General features: G+C 37.9%; 1 protein-coding gene across 2 annotated transcripts in view; it reads left to right on the top strand.

Moving 5' to 3' along the window:
• The first annotated feature begins 4,617 nt into the window (after positions 1-4,617).
• Positions 4,618-23,207, top strand: part of bach2 (BTB domain and CNC homolog 2) — an 87,745-nt gene continuing 69,155 nt past the window's right edge. Inside the window, exons 1-2 of one of the 2 annotated variants that reach the window (XM_023347352.1) lie at positions 4,618-4,916; positions 21,321-21,456. In XM_023347352.1, the coding sequence (XP_023203120.1) occupies positions 21,418-21,456 (39 nt within the window). In that variant the 5' untranslated portion in view covers positions 4,618-4,916; positions 21,321-21,417. The remainder of the gene's footprint in view (positions 4,917-21,320; positions 21,457-23,207) is intronic. The other variant, XM_023347353.1, reaches the window with a different exon arrangement.

The following is a 23,207-nucleotide window of genomic DNA, read 5'->3' as shown; positions in this document are numbered from 1 at the left end:
TATATATGAGTCAAATAAATCTCACAATACTGACTATAACAAATAATGTCAAGTAAAAAAAGAAACGTTCATTCAAAGTCAAATTCAGGTTGCATTCAAATAAACAGTCTTGAGTTACTAAATACAAACTTCTGGAGAACATAGCAGCTGATTAATGCTGGTTCTGATTGGCTGTTTCTGACCGAGCTGAGTAATTCTGCAGAACACAGGAGGAGGCAGAGAAGATCGATACTTCTTGCACAGATTATCTGTCTTATGTTAGGACATAGTGAAAGTTTCAATACATATTTAAAATATTTTGGGAGTAATAAAGTTGAAAGGCTTATCCCAATCCCTCTGAAAAGGACACACAGTGGTACTATCATGTAGATATTTTGACCAAAGCTTCCTGCAGACATTCAAGGAATCTTATTCTGTTTTTATTCCAGTTTACAACTTAAATCACAGTGAAACTAATGGATATTTTTTCTGTATGTCCTGGTTTATCACCGAGGTGTCAGTTTCGCTATGCTTACACATGACTGAAAATGCAGTATGACTCTGCCGCTTCCTCTACACTTTGATGTCCTCCATGCTAATAGTATAAAGCCTGTTAACAGAATTGTTTTGATGTCAGCAAGAGCTCTATGTCAACTTTCCAGTTTAATACATTATGCAGTTCATGAAGCTGCTCTCTTAACAGAAATATGTAGAAAAAAGTGAGCATTGCTAAGAGGAGCAATCTGTCTGCTGCACTATGATAATTCATAATTATATGCAGTCTCCCTGAGGGCAGTGTCCTATGTTAGAAATTAAAACATCTCCAATGAGTGTTTCCTTGTTCAAACCAGATGAGCTCTATCCAGAACAAAAACCATTCCAACCAAACCAAACCAAAATAAGCTGCATCCTACAGATTATGAAAAACACACACCCCCGCTGACAGACACGCGCGCACACACCCCCACATGCACACGCACGCCCGCATGCAGGCACATGCCCACCCCCCCACACATATTTGCATTTCTGTTTTTGTCTTGGTTTGTTTTCACTTCAGAAAACTGAAAACCTGAAGTGAAAACTGAACCCCCTCCCACATAACTGCGTCACTGTCACCAAGTCAGACAACAACAATTACCCTGATTACAGAAATATCCATTATACTGAGTAGTTCAGTGAGAACATAATGTCAATCACTAGCCTGGTGAAAACCAGTCCCTTGCTCTACACTTTGCTTCCTGCAGAGGCTCTGGGCTCTCGGTTGTTGAGAAATGATAGCTTTCTGGAGGAGTGGACTGTGTTCAGGTTTTAAAATTTACCAAGTTGCTAACTTTTGCTAGAGATGTGTGTAAAGTGTCAATTTGACGCCAAGAAGCTTACTGGAAATTGTCTGCGCTGTAAACAGTTGTCCTCCACTGCAAAGAGAAATGCTGATCTGAACGAGGCTGTTGTTAATGTTAATTTAATATTTGGAAGTGTGACCAACACAGACTGTATGTCTTCCTTCACTTCCTTCGCTGGCATTGCTAAAACTACAGGACGACTACAATTCTAAAACAGCACAGAAAATTGATGTCATTATTCACAACTCCTCCTTATGTTCGCTGATTGGCCCGGTAGAAAATCTACTTGTGTAAATCCAAATCAAGAGGAGAAAGTTCAGACTGTCCTGAAAGTGAGAATTTACTCCAGTGGAATTGCACAGAAAGGCAATGGCCAGGTTAGTCAATTACTATTAATTTATATAAATGCCTTTTGGTTACTGAATTAATGACCACGATGCTGATTACCATAAAGTAAAACAAATACCATTTATTTCATTCCCAAGGGCCTTATGCATCTCGTACAAGAAAAAATCTTGGTCTATGTCAGAGAAGGTTCAATGGTTAAAAATGTTTCTGCGAAGTAAACAATATAATTTAACTGAATCTGACATTTTATAATGGTAGTTTCCACTAAACCTGTTTTGGAGAAAAGGAACAATGAGTTGATTCATTCCACAGTCCCACAACATTACTGTGTCAGCAGATTCTCCTAAAAGGAGAAAAAATCTGCAAAGCATAAAAAAATTGTAAGTTCCTTCACATGAAAGCAAAACTTCATGTCATAAACAAACTAACATATCATTGTATGTTATTTGTTTTTTTAAGCTGGTAGTCGAATACCCACCAATATTCGACTATCAGGTGTTATTATTGTTATTGTTGATGTTATTAACATTGTTAATATCTTTCTTTTGCAAGTTTGAATGAACAACATTTGAAAAGCAAATTAATAAACTGGATATAAGAAAAAAAGTCAGACTAATTAAAAACATTTACCATAGATTATAAATATAAGATATACGTAAATCCAAATGTGAAACTGAATATTATTTGTGTAGTCAAGAAATATATTTACAGATGCGCTTTGCATATCAGTTTGTTTTTGTGTTTAGAGCAATAACATCAATAAATATATTAGTACATGTAATTTTAAAAAGAAACATAAGTTTTTCACCTACACCTTCACACTCCCTGCAAACTATTAAATCCTCACAGTGTTACATGGCCCAACAGATCCACAGGTGATGAATAAGTTCTTTATGCACACCACCCACGCCCACCTGGGAATCTTTTGTAAAGATTCTGTTCACACAGCTTCAATTTATATTTCATAACTATCATAAAGCTCTGAAATGCATTTGAACATCAAATACATCTTGGAATTCTTGTCACTTCTGACCACAGATGTTAAGGATCAAAAATGTCACCTTGTCCACACTGTGGACATCAGGAAGAAAAATACGTCCCAGTCTACTCTTAACAGGGCAGCGGGACAGACAATCAACTGCTTCGTGTTTCTAGGGGTCAACAACAGAAGGACTGAGTTACTCACTTCACATGCTTAAAATCAGCAAGAAAACGGCTATTTAAGAGAAGATACTTAACATTGACCCCAGTTAACTATCCCATCTTTACTGGGCAAGAATGTATCACAGCTGGAATGTTTTGGAGTGCAACATTCCACATAGGGCGATTAGCTTGGGGCAACAAATTAGCAAAATAATTGATATATAGATATAATCAAGACTAAAAAACAAAAATAAGTAATTACTTAATGATATTGATTTGCATAAAAACAATATAAAATGAGCCCAAGTTGTTGCTCTTCTTCTGATAGCAAAAACATGGACAGTCAGCCCCTCCCTTCTCTTAGTGGCTCACCTGCTGCTGCTGGAAGTTTAAAACTCTGCTGACATGAAAAGATGAGCCTGTGTGACTCTTTATTTGAGGAGGTACTTTGACCTATCGCCCAGATCAAAAGGAAATGACGAAGGATGCCAGAATCCATCAAGATGCATTTCCGTTTGCAGAGTCAGCAACACTCTTCAATTTATAAACATGAATTAAAATTATAAGGATGTCCCCCAGGCGACAGCTCCATTGACTCCTAAGTAATGGAGCAATGAGCAGCACACCTCCTCCATTACTTCTCTGTTTAGTTGGAAAGGCATTAGCTGCTAATGTGCTGAATAATAAACGCTAACAAAAGGACCCAGACTGAAACTGAAAATGAGAACAGAAACTATCAGAACCTGTAGCAATCTACCCTGTTGACGGTAGTTGGTCACCACAGACAAATTACCAGAAGAATGAAATGAAAATGCATGCTTCTAGAAGAACCAGATCTATGTTTACACTCAACAAAAACAAAAAACAGTCTCAGGATGAAATAATCCTTATAGATGGATGTTGATTTGGCCTATACTGCCTATGGCAGTAGAAATATTTTTAGGATTATGTTTTTCTCCTTATTACAAAAAATCGTGCTATCATGCTATCTATTGAGATTTGAAACTGTTATGGAGTATTTCTATAGTATTGAGATAAATGGTTATTGTGGTAATGAAGACCTCAACAGAAAGATCTGTTAAAGAAGTTACTCTGTGTTTGAGCATTTATAGCAGTACACTGACATGCTGAACATTTTTTAAATGCATATTCATACAGTTCCTTATTTTTAAGTTGAATTGTTAGACTTAAATTAATTGCTATTTAATTTATTACATCAGTATGCAAGGATTTTAATAAAAATAATGTAAAACTAATGCTCAAATTGTTCTTTACTATCAACAAAGATAAATTAATTAATTCTGTCTCTCACATTTAGGGTAACTGTCACCCTAAATGTGACAGAATTAACTGTAACACTGTTACCTCACAATTAAATGTTCTTTATTGTAAGATAAAACTCAAAGCTTTGAGATAGTGTTTTAAATAATAATAATACTAAAATGTAGATTTGTGCAAACTCCTGTTACAGCCACAGAGAAAAATGCATTGTGTCATCGTTTACCGTCACGTTCCCGCTGTGTGCACCCAAAGAGGAGGAGGGGTCGCGGTGAGATTGGAGGAGGCAATGAGGGACCGGAGAGGGGGTCGCGCTGACGAACGAGGGGTGGGATTTGAGCTGGCGGCCAGCGGGGCGATTCTCGAAACTCCACTCCGTCCGTTCCACTGAGTACGCGCGCGCTTCCCGCCCACAGCAACGCAAAGCAACGCGCGCCTACGATGTTGTGAATGAGGGAGTGGGGTGACGTCAGCGGCCGAATGTCAACAATGTAGCCACTGAGAGTAGGCGTTCCAGTTGAGTGTAACAAACAGCGGAGACGGAGCGGCAAGCCGCGAAGGATCACACAGCGCACATTGCTACAGGCGCGCACGCGCGCGCACGTCAACAACAGACCGTAGAATTACAGACTGGGTTGTTTTTGTTTTTTTTACGTCGTTCGTGTAATCGAGAAAAAAAAAACACGCAAGTTGCGGCGACTAGAAGGGACTCACCTTCTGCAGCCGGGAAGCTTTGAGGAAACGACAAAGCGAGCCATCATGTGAAAGAACTTATATGGGAAACAGACAAAAGGGCTGGAAAACGAGAGAAATAGAAAGTAAAAGGTAAGCTAGCATGCACGTTTATTCACGCTTTTTCTGCCTTGTGTGCCTCCGGTTTTTATGTGCCAGCCTCCTCAGAATCTCTGCCTCAGAATGTATTGTTGATGCTGCCAAGACCGAGTTGCAAACTTGCATAAGTGTCAGAGACGTGGCCTCGAACCACGCGAGTTTTCGTTGAGTTTTGTGGACTAAAAAAAGGCATTTATAGAATTAAAAAAAGTAGAAGAGGGAAACCACACGCACGAATATTGAAAGCTTGGCGTGCGGTGCGAATATTGAAGGGTGTAATGTGTAGGGGTGTGAACGCGGGTTCAGGAGTGAAACACAACTCGGTACCACATCCTGTTGTGCTTTGAGTCAATTCTCCTTGAGCTCGGCGGCCGTTTTTCCTCTGTTTTAGAGACGTAGATGCGCTGGTGATCCCAGATCAGTGATCCTGGCAGCCGAATGCTTCCACCCAACCCGTGCAGCGTCACTGACCCTCCACCCCCTCTCACTTAATAAACGTTTAAGTTCACCCACACACTGATTTAGAATTATTCTTTTGCATTTTTATCTTTAAAAAGGACGTGCATTTAACGTTCTCCACCTCTTTCTAGTATGGTCAGACACACACGCCCACCCATGCCCACACACACATTGAGGACTGAAAGCTATATTTGCTGCGTAAGGGCGAGCCTTGTTTGCTCCGACCGACTCATTTCAATCGTTTCTCTCCACTGGGTCGTTTCGGTTTTCTCCGCTGCGTTTCCTTTGATGTGAAGCAGATCTGGAGCAGGTCGCGACGCCCACGGCTGTCCACAAGCAGCCTAAGAAGCGGCTCTTTCTAAGGCAGCTACAAGCCGTGACTGTCAAAAATATGCGCCCGTCTTGCATTGTCATGTGAGTGGATGCTGCAGTGTGGCTTCGTCAGTCCCCCCGTCAACCTCATCATGTTGTCAGGGATGGAGGGGGGAACGTGCTGGGATGCAAGACGCGCATAATTGATCATTTCTACAGTGTTTGGGAAGATTCCTAGTACTAAGCAGTTCTGTGTGAGATCTCCTCGTTCACACACTCCATAGGTTGAAATCTCGAATTGCGTTTGACTTGTGGTTTCCTTTTGTTTCAGAATAAAATAGAATATACTTTATTGATCCCCAAGGGGAAAGTGCTTATATGCTGACAGCTACTCCATCCAAAGTGTTAAATATTGGTAAATACAAATACAAGCACAAGCAATATAACATTTATATTGAAAATGTATATACATATACATAAGTGTGATATTGTAAATAATTTAAATATGACTAAATATAAAATAGATACACAAATGAAATAATAACAAGAACGCACAGAGGAATATATTATTCGACCAAGTTCAGATGTTGAGTGGACTGTGACGGCTTTGTTCACTTTGTTAGGGTTGAACACGCACGTGTGCGCGCACGGACCGTGTGTGTGTGTCTGGCAGCAATGCCGTGTCCTCACTTGTTTTAGTGGGACATCGGTCTGTCTGCTGTCTGACCGGGTGGACGCGATGAAGGACCGGAGTGAAGCTGTGATACAGCACCGCCAGCAGCGGTGACATCCTCGGCATCCTTTGTCTGCTATAATGCTGATGCAACACAAGTGGCGAGAGGGGGAGGAGGGAGGGCGGGGGGCATCATCGCCCACCATCCTCCTCATCCTCATCCTCATCCTCCTTTCATCACTCGCCGCATCTCTGCTCCGTCCTTTCTCCATTTAGATTCCACCTTCTGGTTCGTGGGACGCGCTAATAAGGATGTAATCAGTGTCATTTTTTAAAGGCAGCTGACGTAGAAAAACTTCACTGACATGGAGCTGGCTTTGCAGCACGTGCGTGGTGGCAGCGCTCATGCGCAGTTTCACGCACCGAGTCCTTTGTTCTGTACAGTAGCCCCCTGCTCCTTTCTTCTCTCCCACGCAGAGCCCATCCAGCTCCGTTACCCGGAGTGACTCAGGCAGGTTTAAATGTCAGTCATAGCCTGTTGCTATATTTGTGGTTTATATAGAAGAAACTGAATAAATGACAAACATATTTATCAATATGTTTTTATATTAACATTAATATAATGTCCATATGTGGGTAATTAGACATATTCCTGTTGGCTGATCATTATTGTGCTTAATCTGCAAAAACAATATTTTTGTACTTTTTGCTTTAGGAAATTATAAATACAGGAAAAAACTGTTCCAACTCAAAGCCAATTCTGTATCTTTAGTTCAGTGAAAATTCATTCAATTACAAGCAGTACTGTCAGATTCAGAGTTATTAACATGTTAAAGTCATTCATGGACTCAGCTTCAGGTCATCATGAAATTAGTTAAAACTTTAGTTTAAATCTTTAATTTGATCCAGTTCTCCAGAGCAGGACCGGCTCTGGATGGCTCCGTCTGCAGCTTCTTATGAGTGGAACATCTGATTTCCAGTCATTGAATCTGACTTCCCACAAGCTCACTGTCTGTTCTATACTTTGAAAAAATATTGACAGATCTGGAAGCAAAGCAAATCTTTAAATCTTTAAATAACAGCCTATAATTGTAATACTTTGAAACAAAAGGCACTGCATGTTTTTACAGAACAAAATTCACCAGTTGCATTGAATTGCTGCTGAGTTATTGCATCACTCACCTTGAATCTCTTGTTTTACCCCCTTTATAATTCTGTAATCTAAAGCTTCGTCCAGTCAGGTGATCTGTCCTGGAATCTGGATGAAATTGATCTGAAGTTGCTCTGTTACCCCCCAAAAATATCTGGTTACAGGAAAACTGACAACAAAAGACAGGTTTGTGCATGAGTGCAAACAATTATTTGTAGCTTTATAGTTTTATTGGGGGTCCTGTATAAAACTTTACAAAGATAGATGAAAACTATATTCTTAGCAGTAAGTAGAAAGTTAGTGGAAACAAGACAGGAAATGTAAAACTCAAGACTTAAATTTTGCAAAAAGCACTTCTATGTTCCTTTTGTTCTATGAAACTTCTCCAATAGATTTTATATGCTGACAAATCATTTTTTACACATTCAGAATTTTTTAAATTAGTTTAAAAGCTGAACTTGCAACTAAAATCATTAACTTACAATGAAACATTATAAAGACAAACTGTTAAAGATCCTTTTGAAGTGATTTTGTTTTTTACTCATGCAGTAAGTTATTTTTCTATCTTTTGTTGATGAGGGAGTTTAGAGAATGACTTCACTCTGGTTTAATCACCAACAGGTATTTGAAAAAAAAATCATGTTTGTTGTAAACCTTAAAAAACAAAATATGACTTCTATAGTTGGAAGTTACATCTCTATCTGCTTGAGAGTTTTTATTTTACAAAATAAACAGAACTAAACATGTTCTTTAATCTGAAGTACCTCTTCTTTTTTTTTACTCTGGTCATCTACATGAAAAAAAAACAGATAGTACATCCTTTAAACCAGATGAATAACAAGTTTGGACTTATTCACTACTATTATGTAAGCTCCATCCATTAACTGCGGCTTGGTTTGGGAACATTTCTCAGTCTGAGGGAGTTTTTTGGGGATCCTAGCATAACGAGTCCCTCAGGGCTGGCAGCTGGAGCAGAAATCCCACAAGGCAATAGCAATCTTCTAAGCAACCCTGCTGACCCACCACTTTTTTCAGTCTGTGCATGCTGAACCAGGGTTCAGCATGCACATCCAGGGTTAGACCCCCCGCCCTCCACCAGGCCTCAACTCTCCACCCCTTTCAGTTATCTGCTGAGCCGGGTGATTCATGTTTTATGTTTCAAATTAAAACCATAATGAGTGAAGAAGCTCCTTGTGTTCAGAAGTAACCAAGCACTAATGGGTTAATGATTCATGAAATTGCAGCTGGAATAGATGTGACTGAGTGATATCTCCTGAATGCAGATGCATGTCACAACAAAACAATATAGTCTCTAAGCGTGAATTGTCATATTAAGTTGCTTTTTTTATTTTAAAAGGAGCAAAATGTGACTAACCTGACTGAGAGAACCTTATAGAAAAAGTTGCACATTCAGGCACTGATTTTCTTCTTTCTCTGTGCTTTTTCTGTGGGACGCTCATCAACTCACGCTCAACATCCCAAATCAGTTCCTCAGCCTGGAAAGAGAGGTGGGTGGTGAGGTGGGGGGATATATTCCCCTAACTCCTCCACGTCAGCTTGAAGGCATGTCAGCCATGTGAGGATGGAGCAGGACTGTTGAGTGGAGCATCAGATTCAGCACTTTACAACAGGAGCTATTGTTTCCCTTCTTGTTTCAGTACAGCTGTCCCTTCCTCACTTCGTCATGTTGTGGCTGCTTCATCTTCTCCTGCCACCTCCAGTGGTGGTTTTGCTGGACACATAAAATCAGATTGCAGTGTCCCTGGTGGGCCCACGTCCCTCCACTCTGCAGCTGTACGGTCTGCCTTTCTGTTTGCAGCCCAGCTCAGATACTTGCAGAGAAGCAGGCAGATTTCTTCTTGCTCTGTTTTGTTTGCTTGTTGTTTTGCTCTCATTGTGTCTCAGAGATATTCAACTTGTGTAAATGATCTTGATGGTTCCATCAAACCTGCCTGATGGTCTCATAAGCTTGTTGCTCTGCCTCAGGTGGAGAGCATGACCTTCTCAACTCTCCCATGCATCTCAGTAAGATCAGGTCTTACTGAGCTAATTAAATGATGCACATCTGAACTTAATAGCTGAGGAATTCAAACACTGTAAAAGAGGTTTTTGTCAAAGTGACTCAAAATCTTCAAGTAGTCATGAGGGATCCTTCCCAGATATCATTAACTGCGGTGGGCTTTCCTGATTTTACTGGATTGTATTCGATCATGTCAAGGTGACGGAGATGGTTGGTCCAGGGTCAGTGTTCTACTGACCCTGGTGCAGTCACATGCTCAGCCAGAACATACTGGACTGGAAAGTAACAACATGAAGGGCTGTTCTGATTTCTCTGGTGATTGGTTGGTTTCAGAAGCCCACATATTTGTACATGTATAGATATATACCTGTATGTTTATGTAACTATGTGTGTGCAAATATGTGTGTATAAGTGTATCAGTCTGGTTTGGAGCATGTAACACCTCTGACTGGCAATGCATAGAGAGACTGATTGGGACTGAGCTTCCTTCCATCCCTGACACCGTGCTGCCTGTCCGGGGCTCGGCCAATCACAAAGACCCTTCCATCCTCATATATATATATATATATATATATATATATATATATATATATATATATATATATATATATATATATATATATATATATATATATGAAAGGCTGAAAATGTGCTTGAATTAGACTGGATTCTGAATGATCCACTGACTGAATATTGCAAAATTTATTTATTTATTTTTTATCAGCTGTGGAAATTTAGACCAATGGCTGTAAGGTGTGTTGTTCACCAGAGAGGCATTAAAACTCCAGGCTATGTCTGAATCATATTAATAGTAACCCGCTCACCTCCGGTGATGGAAGTGGTGCAAACACGTGTAGTTATGATCAACTCTACTGTTTGTTATCTGTGGCTGAGAAACATTAAAATTCAATCTTATGATCTAAGAAAAATGTCAGAGACTAAGGCAGCTTCTCCCTCCGTGAAATGTGTTTACTGGTTGAGGAAAGTCACAACAACCTTCCTGTTCAGCAGATTAATGAGGAGCTGATCTTTTATAGACCTATTTTAGATGTGAAACTATGTTTGCCCACAACCTAACGTCTGATGTTTACTGGATTTGAGGGTTCTGCAATATAAACTTAACAGTCAACACATGATGTTTATGTTGCACAGAAAGAACACAGTGCGCCTATTTTAGTAATTAATGATGAAATGGATGAAACAGCTGGTAAAGAGCCAGAGAGGGAATTTTACAGTAAGGTTATCGTCTGAACTCTGATAGCTCACATGAGTTCATCAGCAGACAGGTACAACACAGCATCAATGTAGACACAGATAGGAAGAAAAATTTTACAGTAAATTTAACAGCTAAAGATGCAGCATTAATAACAGTACACGTTCAAACATAGCTTCCACCTGTTCTGGACTACAGCTGAAGACATCATCAGACTGGAAAAGTAGATCAGATCAGTGAGTCATGCTGTGGAACATTCATGTCTGACTAACTTTAGATAATAAATTGCAGCCATCTTGTAGGAGACTATCAGATGTAAAGGAAATCTACTTAAGAAGGATGTTCCACATTATTAAGCAGGCCACAGGTTTCAAGCAATTTTGGAAAGAGAAAGAATCTCTGCTGACGAAAATCATCAGATAGTGTAGTGCCGTATGACAAGGTAAGAAAACATTAGATATTTTACGAAAACTGAAGCTTTATCGTACTGTGAAGAGATTTATGGCTGATTCAGAACAAAGATGGGTTTGTACAGATAAAGGCAAAATGCGGAAGGTTTCTGTTAGACAAATTGATCGGATTAAGAGAGCAGCTGTTCAAATGCCCTTACAAAGCAGCAAACAGTTATTTGAAGCTGTTGGAGCCTCTGGAACCTCAAGGTGGAGGATCTTCTAGAGGCTTGCGGTGCATGAACCTACTATTGGGCCCCTAACCAGAGCTCACAAGCAGAAATGGTCGCAGTGGGCCCAGGTGTACAGGAAGATTAATTTTCAAACAGACTTGTTCACTGATGACTGTTGTCCAACCCTGGATGGTCCAGATGGACACAGTAGTGGATTGGTGGTGGATGGCCACCACGTCCCAACACGACTGTGACGTCAGCAAGGAGGTGGTGGAGTCATGCTGTGGGCCGAAATCATGGGGAGAGAGAGAGAGAGCTGGTCGGCCCCTACAGAGTCCCTGAAGGTGTGAAAATGACCTCAGCAAAGTATATGGACTTTCTGACTGATCACTTTCTTTCATGATTCAAAAAGAAGAGCCGTACCTTCTGTAGCAAAATCATCTTCATGCATGACAATGCACCATCTCATGCTGCAAGGAATACCACTGTGTCATTGGCTGCTATAGGCATAAAAGGGGAGAAACTCATGGTGTGGTCACCATCCTCCTCTGACCTCAACACTATTGAGAATCTTTGGAGTTTCCTCAAGCAGAAGATTTGAGGGTGGAATGCAGTTCATATCAAAACAGCAGCTCTGAGAAGCTATTCTGACATCCTGCAAAGAAATTCAAGCACAAACTTTACACAAACTCACAAGTTCAATGGATGCAAGAATTGTGCTGTGATATCAAAAAAGGGGTCCTATGTTAACATGTAATTCGGTCTGTTAAGATGTTTTTGATTGAAATAGCTTTTGATTTTAGTACATGTGACCACTTAATGCTGCACAATGACCGTTTGCAGTCCTTTATAATCCATAAATTGTTTAGAAAATCTGCTGTGCATAATAATTTGGAACAGTGCATTTTGAGTTTTTTATTTTTGAAAAAAATGCTGTTCTCATGGGGAGCTTTGTTCAGTAAAATTTGATTTATACTGTAATAGTTCATGACTTGAAAATTATACTGACCAACATTTGCATTGACCATTTAAGAAAATCTGAGAAAATATCACTTGAATAATAATTTGGAACACAGCGTATTTAAAAATAATTTTTCCACAGTGATATTTTTGCTCATTTCCTAGAACCAAGATATATTTCTAAGACAAATAACTCAGAGGGTTATACTTATTGACTAATATGACGTTTGGGGCATATAGTTATTTTTATTCATGGAAACTGAAGTGTTTGAATGTTAAAAAATAAACTTGATTTAGCACATTAACGTTTAATGATAGACATGAACAGAGAACTCTTTATACATATTTAAATGTATCTAAATTTACGATAGGATGTCATATTGACATAAATGCCATAAAAAAAGACTGAATTAAAGATGAACATAAAAAGGCAGTGTGTGAAACATTATATATCTGTGAAAGCATTATATATCTGATTTCACAAGATTTCTTGTGATCTTGTGTGTTTATACATGTATACATACATACGTATGTATGTATGTATACATGCATGTATGCATGTATGTATGTATGTATGTATGTATGTATGTATGTATGTATGTATGTATGTATGTATGTATGTATGTATGTATGTATGTATGTATGTATGTATGTATGTATGTATGTATGTATGTATGTATGTATGTATGTATGTATGTATGTATGTTTCTTTGTTTGTTTTTTTGTGGAATAATCTTGGAAGAATGAGGAAATAGTCTATTTATCAGAGATCCTGACCAAAGTTTAATAATAATCTTAAAGTGTTTTTCTGATACTTGTCAAATCAATCACAACATGTGATCACTAAAGAAGTACTAAATTCTCCTTTGGGGTTTTCTATGGAAGTAAATGAAAAGCAAATGAAGTTACGGCTAATCGACAAAAATGTTCCTATACATTTAAAAATTTTGGTTTATTTTTAAAATAAGAAAACCTGCAACTTTTGTGTGAATTTTTAAAAATATTAAAAATGTGATTTGTCTAGAGCAACCTGGAATTTATATTGATCATGTTATAACCATGAGGTGGAGTTATGTTAAAATAATGAACTGCTAGTTTGACATCAGAAAGTGGTATCAGTTAAAGATCCCCAGTCTTCTTTTATCTGCAGTTGGTCACAGTGGCAGAGTCATTTTCAAGAAATCAACCCAGGTTAATGTCTTTCAAATAATTACATTATTATTGTTATCATTCCTCAGAATTGCTGAGATTATTCATATTAAACAGGGTTGTATTTCCAGTGTTGCCATATTTCAGGCAAACACTTCCAGTGTTTCACTTTAACCTAATCACACACACAGGCTTTATCTCTACAATCAGCTGTTTCACTCATTACAATGGCAGCTGGGTATTTTAATAAAGCGAGACAGAAGAACTTCAGTGTTGCTGTGAGATTATGCTTCACAATCTATATAAAGAACAATTTCACCCTAACAGTAATATAATCTTTAACAACATCACTCTGTTTTTAAATTTAAGAATAAGTTTAAAATTACATCTTAACACTGACATGGCTTTGAAATAGTACCATTATAAATAAATGAATAAAGTAAAATTACATAAACATTTTAACTCACTGAATAAATTCAGTGACACAGTCAGGTAAATCACTAGAACTTGTTCTGTCACCAATGAAGAACTTATTCAGTGGAAGGGTGTTTGATTCAGAGCTAAATCCAGATATTGGATATAAAATAGTAAACACTTCATGTTTTAAAACATTAATCTGGCTTCAAGAGGCTTTGCAGAACCAAGACATTATTATTTTTTTCTGCAGAAATATGCAACCATTTGTCACAACAGATTTAAAAGTTCACCATCCTGTCACCTCAGTAGAATATGCCCCAAAAATGTAACAGTAATAGTTTGGGGCGATAACCTTTGAAATGTGATACAGTATATTTTCTGAAATAACATGTTACAGATATTTAAATAGGACTCACATATTTACCCACTATTAACCTTTTTTCTGTTAAAGTTCCTATTCATTTAAAAGATTAAATGAATAGGAACTCATCTTTTAGTGTTTCTCCTACCCTGCAATTTAAGATACAAACAAACATATGTATACAATATTCAGATTTTTCTAATTGTTTTTAGGAAGTAGCACTTTTTATTTCTTCAAGCCCCAAATAATTTGTATACAGCCGCTTTATATACACAACATGAAAGTGATTTAGGTAATTGTGTGATTCATTAGTGTGTGCTAAACTGTGTGAGCCTCATGCTGCTGTCGGATCATTGCTCCATGTATTCTGTCCTGTGAGTGTGTGGGGGGGGCGGCAGAAAGGCACTGACTGTAGGAATCAGCTGGTAAAGAAAACCCTGGCACCCCATCCCAATGTTTTAGTTCACTTGAAGAATATGATGCTTTACATTATTAAAATAATGTAAAGTAATAACATCATTAAAGTGTTATTATTTTGTTTAAAAAGTTCTGACTATGGTGAGAGTCCGGTACTTGTACCGGTAATACTTCTTTCTATTACCATTCCAAATATCCTTTAAATAGTTATTTGTTTTTTTATTGAAGGTTGAACAAAGCGTTACATTGATTTATCTTTGCTTTTATGTTATGGTGAAGAGAATTGCTGTTGAAATGTTGATTTGAGCCTTTAATGACGGAGAGGGAGCCGATGGAAGAGCTGTAGGTCAGAAACATCTCCTTCTGTTGTTGGGAAGTTTTGCAGCATTCTGTTTTTCTTCTCTTGCCTGTAAATAAGATACTAAATATACAGAAAATGTTATGCAGACAAATAGAAATTAAAAAAATAATTGCTTGCAGATAAAGTGTGCAATCAAGCATGATTGTACATTTAGATCTGAAGGCATCCGGCTCTATTTATTTTTGACAAACTGGAACTTTGAAAGCTGCTTGTGCTGCTTTTGTCAGTTAAACAGCTTCCTGCTGCTTCAGCCGAGCCTCTCTTATCACCCCTACTAGGTTTGCACCTGACAGCAGATAGGTATTAGCCAATGGTCAATAACGTTTGAGTTTCTTAAAATAAACACGTCTGATTGAAAAGTGATAGTTTCAGCGTGGTTTTCTCCACTTCTGCACAGGCAGGGGAAAGCTGCCGTGTTTTTTCCTCTGAAGTGTGAGATCATATCCTTCTATATGGCTCTCTTTTGTTCTGCTCACTGACATCGCACAGAGAACAATGAAACAGTAAGATGCTTGTCAGTAATGGTGCAATCATCAGTACATCCTTGCTTTTGCAGAGAGATTTGTTTAATATTTATTTGGTGCATAATTATGTGTAATAAAATAATATATAAATATTATTTATGTGTAATAAAAAATATTTATCTACCTAACTATTTATATATAGATAGTACATAATCTATCTATTATGTACTATATGCATACATACATACATGTATGTATATATACATATAGATGTATTTATATATATATATATAAATACATCTTTTACTTTTTTTTCCTCTGAAGTGTGAGATCATATCCTTCTATATGGCTCTCTTTTGTTCTGCTCACATATATATATATATATACAGATATATAATAGAGGCCCAGATCTACCACACCAGACAAGACCCAAGGTGTAGGTTGTGCAAAGAGGCCCCTGAGACAGTCCAGCACATAACAGCAGGGTGCAAGATACTGGCAGGGAAAGCGTACATGGAACGACATAACCAAGTTGCAGGCATAGTGTACAGAAACATATGTGCAGAATATGGACTGGAAACCCCGAGATCAAAGTGGGAAACACCCCCAAAGGTGGCGGAGAACGCCAGAGCTAAGATCCTGTGGGACTTCCAGATCCAGACAGACAAAATGGTAATGGCGAACCAACCAGACATTGTCGTAGTGGATAAACAACAGAGGAAAGCCGTTGTGATAGATGTAGCAATACCAAGCGACTGCAACATCAGGAAAAAGGAGCACGAGAAACTAGAGAAATACCAGGGCCTCAGGGAGGAACTGGAGAGGGCCTGGAAGGTGAAGACCACAGTGGTGCATGTGGTCATCGGGGCCCTCGGGGCAGTCACCCCCAAACTGGACCAATGGCTACAACAGATCCCAGGAACAACATCAGACATCTCAGTCCAGAAATGTGCAGTCCTTGGCACAGCCAAGATACTGGGCAGAACCCTAAAGCTCCCAGGCCTCTGGTAGAGGACCTGAGCTCAGAGGATAAGAACCACCCGGGGTGGGTGAGAAGGGAATTGTTTTATTTATTATATATATATAATACAATATATTATATATATATACATATATATATATATATATTTACTGTATATATATATATATATATATATATATATATATATATATATATATATATATATATATATATATATATATATATATATATATATATATATATATATATATATATATATATATATAGTATATGGCTGCACAGTGGCGCAGTTGGTAGCACAGTTGCCTTGCAGCAAGAAGGTCCTGGGTTTGATTCCCAGCCCAGGGTCTTTCTGCACGGAGTTTGCATTTTCTCCCTGTGCATGGTGGGTTTGTCCTGTTTGTCTCTGTGTTGCCCTGTGACAGACTGGCGACCTGTCCAGGGTGACCCCACCTCTCGTCTGGAATGTTAGCTGGAGATAGACACCAGCACCTCCCGACCCCACTAGGGACAAGGGTGTTATGTGGTGTGTGGGTGTGTGTGTTTACTAAACCTGTGACATTGTACAGATTAATTCCACACAGAATAATGTTTTCCCACCTTTATTTCTTATGAAGGTAATTTTTTGTTTACAACAATGAAAACTTCACATTTAATATTTAAATTAGGCTTGGGTTTTGATTAAAACTTTTAATCAGGATCTCCAATTAATTATTCACAATGAATCCCATTTTAATCAAAAATCATATGTATGCAAAATAAGGAACATTCTCTATTAAAAAATCTTTTTGCTGCTACATTATTGAGTAAGAAACATATGAGCTCAACAGCAAATATATTTATTGCTTTTAATCTGTTCTAATCTGCTCCATCAGATTGGATCAGATTCGTTCTATTTAGCCTCTCAGAGTTTCAGGAACTCCCAGTCATTCATGGAGCTTCTTTACAAATGTGACTGTGGACGTTAGCATTGTGGACGTCTGTGCTGATGTTAGCATTGAGATGCTTTTTCAGGCTAGAATAGCTTTGTTGATAGACTAACTTCTTTTAGCACAACTTGAAGTCTTCTCCAGCGTCCCATCAGGTCGTTTTTTGAAGCAGAAATGAACCCCAGTCGTCCATCGCTGCTGTTTGCTGGTGTTGCTTGTGTGTCAGATTTATACACAAATACAAAGATTTTGTTTGGAAGTTTTGTAGGTGGAACAAATGTGATTAACTGAGTTAAAAATTTGAACGTGTTAGGATCTATGTTTGAATTAATCAAATGAACAAGTTAAAGATACATCCCTTATTAGAATATAACATCACACCAATAAAAATATTTTTTAACACAGAAATATAGGCTTAGTGAAAAGTATGTTTAAAACCCACAATATGCAACGTGTAGCAGTCTAGCAAAAAAGTCTTCCCATCAGTGATGTTGTTGAAGCAGTGAAGTGTAAAACAACAAAGCATGTTGAGTGTGCGGTTTGGTAAAGAAGTGCAGCTGTACAAGAGAAGAAGAGAGTTGGGGGGAGAGAAGGGGGGGCATCCTGTGAGACTAGCACAGGTGGTTGGGGTGGAGAGGTGGTGGTGGGGAGAGTTGGCTTAGTGGTGGGTGGGAATGAGGAGGCTGTGGGCGTGGAAAAGCAGTAATGAGCCCACTTCCTGCACCGAGCCCCTCGCAGCACTGTAAACCTGTAAGCTCACAACGAGATCAGCAGGATTTGCTGCCTGTGGCTTTTTACCATTTTCAACACGCAGCCCCACGTTCTCTGAGATCAACTTTTCCCTTTGTGTTTCTGTCTAAGCAAGAAACAATAAAGCAAAAAAGGGAAAAAAATCATTCTACAACAAGAGGAGTAGATTTCATGTATGAGGAATTTAAATTGGGAAAGGTTCTGGTCTGTTTCCTAGTTTTTCCTGAACTAAACTGAACCAAGATACCGAGTCTCACTAGGAACATGTGAAGTGAACCTATGGGTTGAAGTCCAAACCATAATGTCACAATAAAGTCATGGATGAGATGGCAACATTTTATACAATCTGTTGTTTTAAAAATGGATGTATGCATAATAAAAATTGATCATTTTTATTATACATCTATAATCTTTAATAAGTCATAATAATTTACTGGTTCCCAAAAACTGCTTTCAAAATATCATATACATATATTTTTCCACTTTAAACATGCCAGTCTCTGGAAATTACTTCAACCTGAAATATTCATGCTGTATGTAATTATATCGTTGGTGGTTTTGACATTTAAAAGTTAATACATCATGTATGTTTAGTAAATTCGACAATTTCAAAAATGCTTTAATAATTTCCGTAAAATACATTTCTTGGAATCTTTGCTTATTAAAATTAAAATGTGTTAGTGATTGGCAGCTGGGTTGATTTTGATGCATCATTATTTTTTCAGTAGTTCCAGATTTTAAAGAACTCACACTGAAGGTCTGAAGAAAACAAGCTTTAAGCCAGTCAGCTTTGTTGGTTTGGTTGTGAGATGAGTGATGCAGGTCAAATGAATTTTTTAAGAATAAGCTGAAGACACTTTTAGATTCATTTACTGGTTTGATTGCATTTTTATTGTCTTTTACTTATTTAGCTTTTATTTAGTGTCTCTTCCTAATGTTTGCCTTGCAGAAAAATAAGAAATGTTTCCCATGTTGATAAAGTCATTTAGTGGTTTTGCTCCTGCTTGGTTAGAAAAATGGGGTCCAGTGTAACCGGAAAAAAAGTCATGGATGAATGCTAGCAGTGGGCTAGCTATCACAGAGAATTATTTTATTTCATTCACTCAATAATGAATATGAAGAGTTTATGTAACAACTAAATGAAATCATGAGCGAAAATGATGAGCAACAGAAAAAGTTGTCCATTGAATACTACACCAGATATACCCGCCAGAGCCCCACTGCCCCACTGCCCCACCCCAAACAACTCTGCAAGGACCAGCAGGTATGGATAACAGATGGGGAACAAAAATATCAGCTCTAGTTTGACAGTTGTTATTTCTGGAGTGAACTTTGTAGTACCAAAAAGAACGGAGAAGGAAAAGAAAAATTAGGATTCTATGACTTCCTGGTCAGCTGGGGCATTTACCCTTCTGCCCCCTCACATGCTGCTGTGTTCAGCTAGCTGCCCGGCCGGTGGCATTAAGGGCAGATGGAGAAAGGTCAAGCAGACTCAGGCATCTAAGGTCCTCTGTTGATGTTGAGTCACTGCTGAGTTCCACGTCAGCGTCAGAACAGCTCTGTGTGGACACCTGTCTGCTTCTCCCTCTGACTTTTATACACTTTTCATATTTGATCCAAAATTGAAAATGACACCACATCCCAGCTGGTCTCCCTCATGATTGGTTCTTAGCATTCAAGCAGCTTGGAAGCATTCCAGCTGATCTACAGCTGGTGAAATATGTGTGAGAGTGGTACCTCCTTTTATTTTTCTTCTTGTTTTATTCTCATCTTTTCCCTGGTTTCTCTTTTTTCTTTCAACAAATACTACAGAAATGCAGCACAGCAGCTGATTTGTTATTGGAACTGAGTAAACTGTGATTATCAGCTTTTACTTGTAAAAAATTATCAACAGTCAGTTTGAAAAGCAAAACTGAAAAAAATCATTTTAAAAAATAATTCATGCATGAATTGTATTTCTTTGAAAAATACAAAAATAATTAATAAAATAACAAACCTTTCAAAATCTGTTCTCTTTTAAATTATGCTGTTTTCTTATATTTTTAGTTTAAACATAAAAAACGTGAACTGATATTTATAGTGTTTTAATCCAGCCTCCTTACTAAGGATTTATTTATACAGTTTAAAAGGTTTTTAAAAAGTTTTATCTTTTTACAGCTCTGATAAAAATAAGAGCATTTCATGTACATAATCATTTTGTTAAAAATGTTTTTTTTATTTCCAGAAATATAACATGCCCTGGCAGTGTGTCTGGGGATTTTTTTGTTTGTTTTTTGCGATACATTTTAGATAGCATGTCTTATACATTATTTTCCTTGAGCATTGCTCTTTCTAAATTATTTAATTTTATTTTGAGTTTTATGCATTATTATTTTTAAATACTTAACAATAAATAGCTAAAATCAAAAAACTGTGCTGCAAAATGTGGGAAAGTTTTATTTTATAAGGAATTCAAAGCTTTTGTTTGAAACGTATTATTTTAAAATACAATTGCAAGGATCATGTGTTTGTACTTTCTGTAGTTAACAAAAATATGTTGATTAGATGAGCTTTAAAAAGTTAATAAAATTAGAAGGAAAGAAAGAAAGAAAGAAAGAAAGAAAGAAAGAAAGAAAGAAAGAAAGAAAGAAAGAAAGAAAGAAAGAAAGAAAAAGAGGAAAAGAAGGAAGGAAGGAAAGAGTCTGGCATGTTTTAGTACAAAGAAATCTTACAGTATTTTCTGCAGTTCAGTTTTCCATCTATAACTCAACAGACATATTTTAATTGATATATTTTACCCTGAAGAAAAAACAATTCTGTTTTATTTTAGTCACCCAGTTAAAGAAAACCTAAAGTTCTGTGCTTATTTTTTAAAAACCTTTTGCTCTTATTTTTACTCCTGAAAGAAAGTGTTTAATTATATTTATTCCTTTTTTTGCAGCATGATTCTGTCAGATTTTTTTTAGTATGTCTGTTTTTTAATAAAAACCAATAATTCCCCCCCTCTGCACCCCCGGCCCCCTCCAGTAGAACACACTGTGTCTTTTTGAGTTGCCTAATGTGATGGGAAGTGTTCTTGTAAAATGTCTGACTTGAGCGTGGCGCACATGTTTGCGCAGCTTTCATGTGAGAAGGGATGAGTAACTGTGGATGATAGGAGGGTCTGTGTTGGTGCTGCAGGGCCGCCCTCCCCACGCTGCGCTGAGCTGCCAATCATCTGTCCCACCTCGGATCTTTCTGACTGACAGTGATGTGTCCTCACGCTGCTCGTGGATAAATGATCACTAATCAGCCCCCGAAGATGAAGGACAAGTCTGTAAGTAAAACAAACACTTTCTATGCTTCGCAAGGTTTGTTTCTACATGTCAAAACCTGATTTGTTTCTTTGGCAGGAAGGCTGTTTTTTCCTGTTGTGGTTAGGCTGTGTGAAGGCAAGGCAAACATTTGTCATGCTGACAAAACACAAACAAAAACTGTGCTACTGCTGCACACATCTTCATTACTGTTCGATAGATCTTTATTCACACAGCGGCAAAATTTCCCATGACTTTTATACTGTTAGATGTTCACACAAATGTGTTATTGAGAGAAAACTATTTTTAAATTAAATCACATCAGATAAAGTCGCCAGGAAAGAATCAAGCCCACATCCATGTTGTTAACGACAGCAAAAACTACATTGCTCAAAACTAATGAATGCTTGGCAATGTGTGCGTTTCCATTTATAACTAACTGTTGCAAAGGAAATAAAGCTTCCTTGTCTGACTTCCTTTGCAGGTGCTATAGCACAGGCTGTATTATAGTTAATTTTTAATGATAATTCATCCACAGCTTTCTCTGCTCTGCCTGTGCGGTTGTTTGAACATGTCCCATAATAACGCTCTCTGTAACACCAGTCCTACAGTTTCACCCTGTCTGTCAGAAGCGACATTCAAGCAGATCTGGATAAGCTTTTAAAAGAGAAAGTACCATTCTTTGGTGATCTTCTGTGGAAGCGTTCACGTTCTCTTAACTACACAAAGTGAGGACTACGTTTTTCTTCATAGTCTTCAAATAAACACCAGGTGTGTGGGGGGGTGGGAGTGTGTGTGTGTATGTTGTGATGCTGGTGAGCCATGGTTTGTGGTACAGTGGAAGTTGTAAAGATTAAGTGCAGTAGTAGGACCAGAAGTTGTGACAGTGCCCAGAGCACGTGGAGCAGTTGGTGTCTGTGGATCCCGCTCTGACACCTGCTCAGTCTCTGCTTCTTTTTACACTAAAGTTTATTAAGAGCAGATGAAATATATGTTTTTGTTTTTGCTTCTGCCAACAATTGTACTCATTATTAAATATTTGGAAAGGAGATAGAGAGATAGTGCTACTTGGGTCAGAACAGCACATTGATGCCGTCAGCAGCAGGTGATGGTATGATTGGGTAAACAGACCAACACTGGGGAACGGGTTCTTAAAAATCTTAAACTTTATGGGACCTGAGAATGTAAAAATACCAGACTGAGCTTTAAGACTCAGTTTTATTTATAGTATCTGGGTTTTGTTGTGTACATTTGTCTGCAGTACACTGCCACTCATCCAATAGATAATTAATTTTCTATATTTCAATATATACTAAAATTTAGGAAACCTCCTGGTTCTTCCACCAAATATTGGTTTCTGAACTCCTCCTTAGTGAAAATATTAGCATTGTTTCTAAATGAATATCATCTTGTTTTCTTTGCATTATTTGAGGTCTGAAAGCAAATTTCACCATTTCTCATTTTCTGCAAATAAATACAAAATTTTTTACTTGGAATTTCGGCGACAGGTTGCTAGTAGTTCATAGAATAAAAGAACAATGTTCATTTTACACAAACATATACCTATAAAAAGTAAAATCTGAAGTTTCTTTCCCCAGAGCCGTATCTGTACCAACTTTGCACATCTAGAGACAGAAATGTTTCCTTATTCTTTTCAGGTCATGTCTGAACTTGAATGTTCAAACTGCAGATGACAGTTTAATTTAGGTCTGGACTCCTGACTGCTGTGAACTGAACCACTCTATGGTAGCATTCGCAGTATGATAATCTAAAT

This window comes from Xiphophorus maculatus, chromosome 15 (assembly GCF_002775205.1).
Source record: "Xiphophorus maculatus strain JP 163 A chromosome 15, X_maculatus-5.0-male, whole genome shotgun sequence".
Classification (NCBI taxonomy): Eukaryota; Metazoa; Chordata; class Actinopteri; order Cyprinodontiformes; family Poeciliidae; genus Xiphophorus; species Xiphophorus maculatus.
This window is presented reverse-complemented; position numbering and strand designations above follow the sequence as displayed.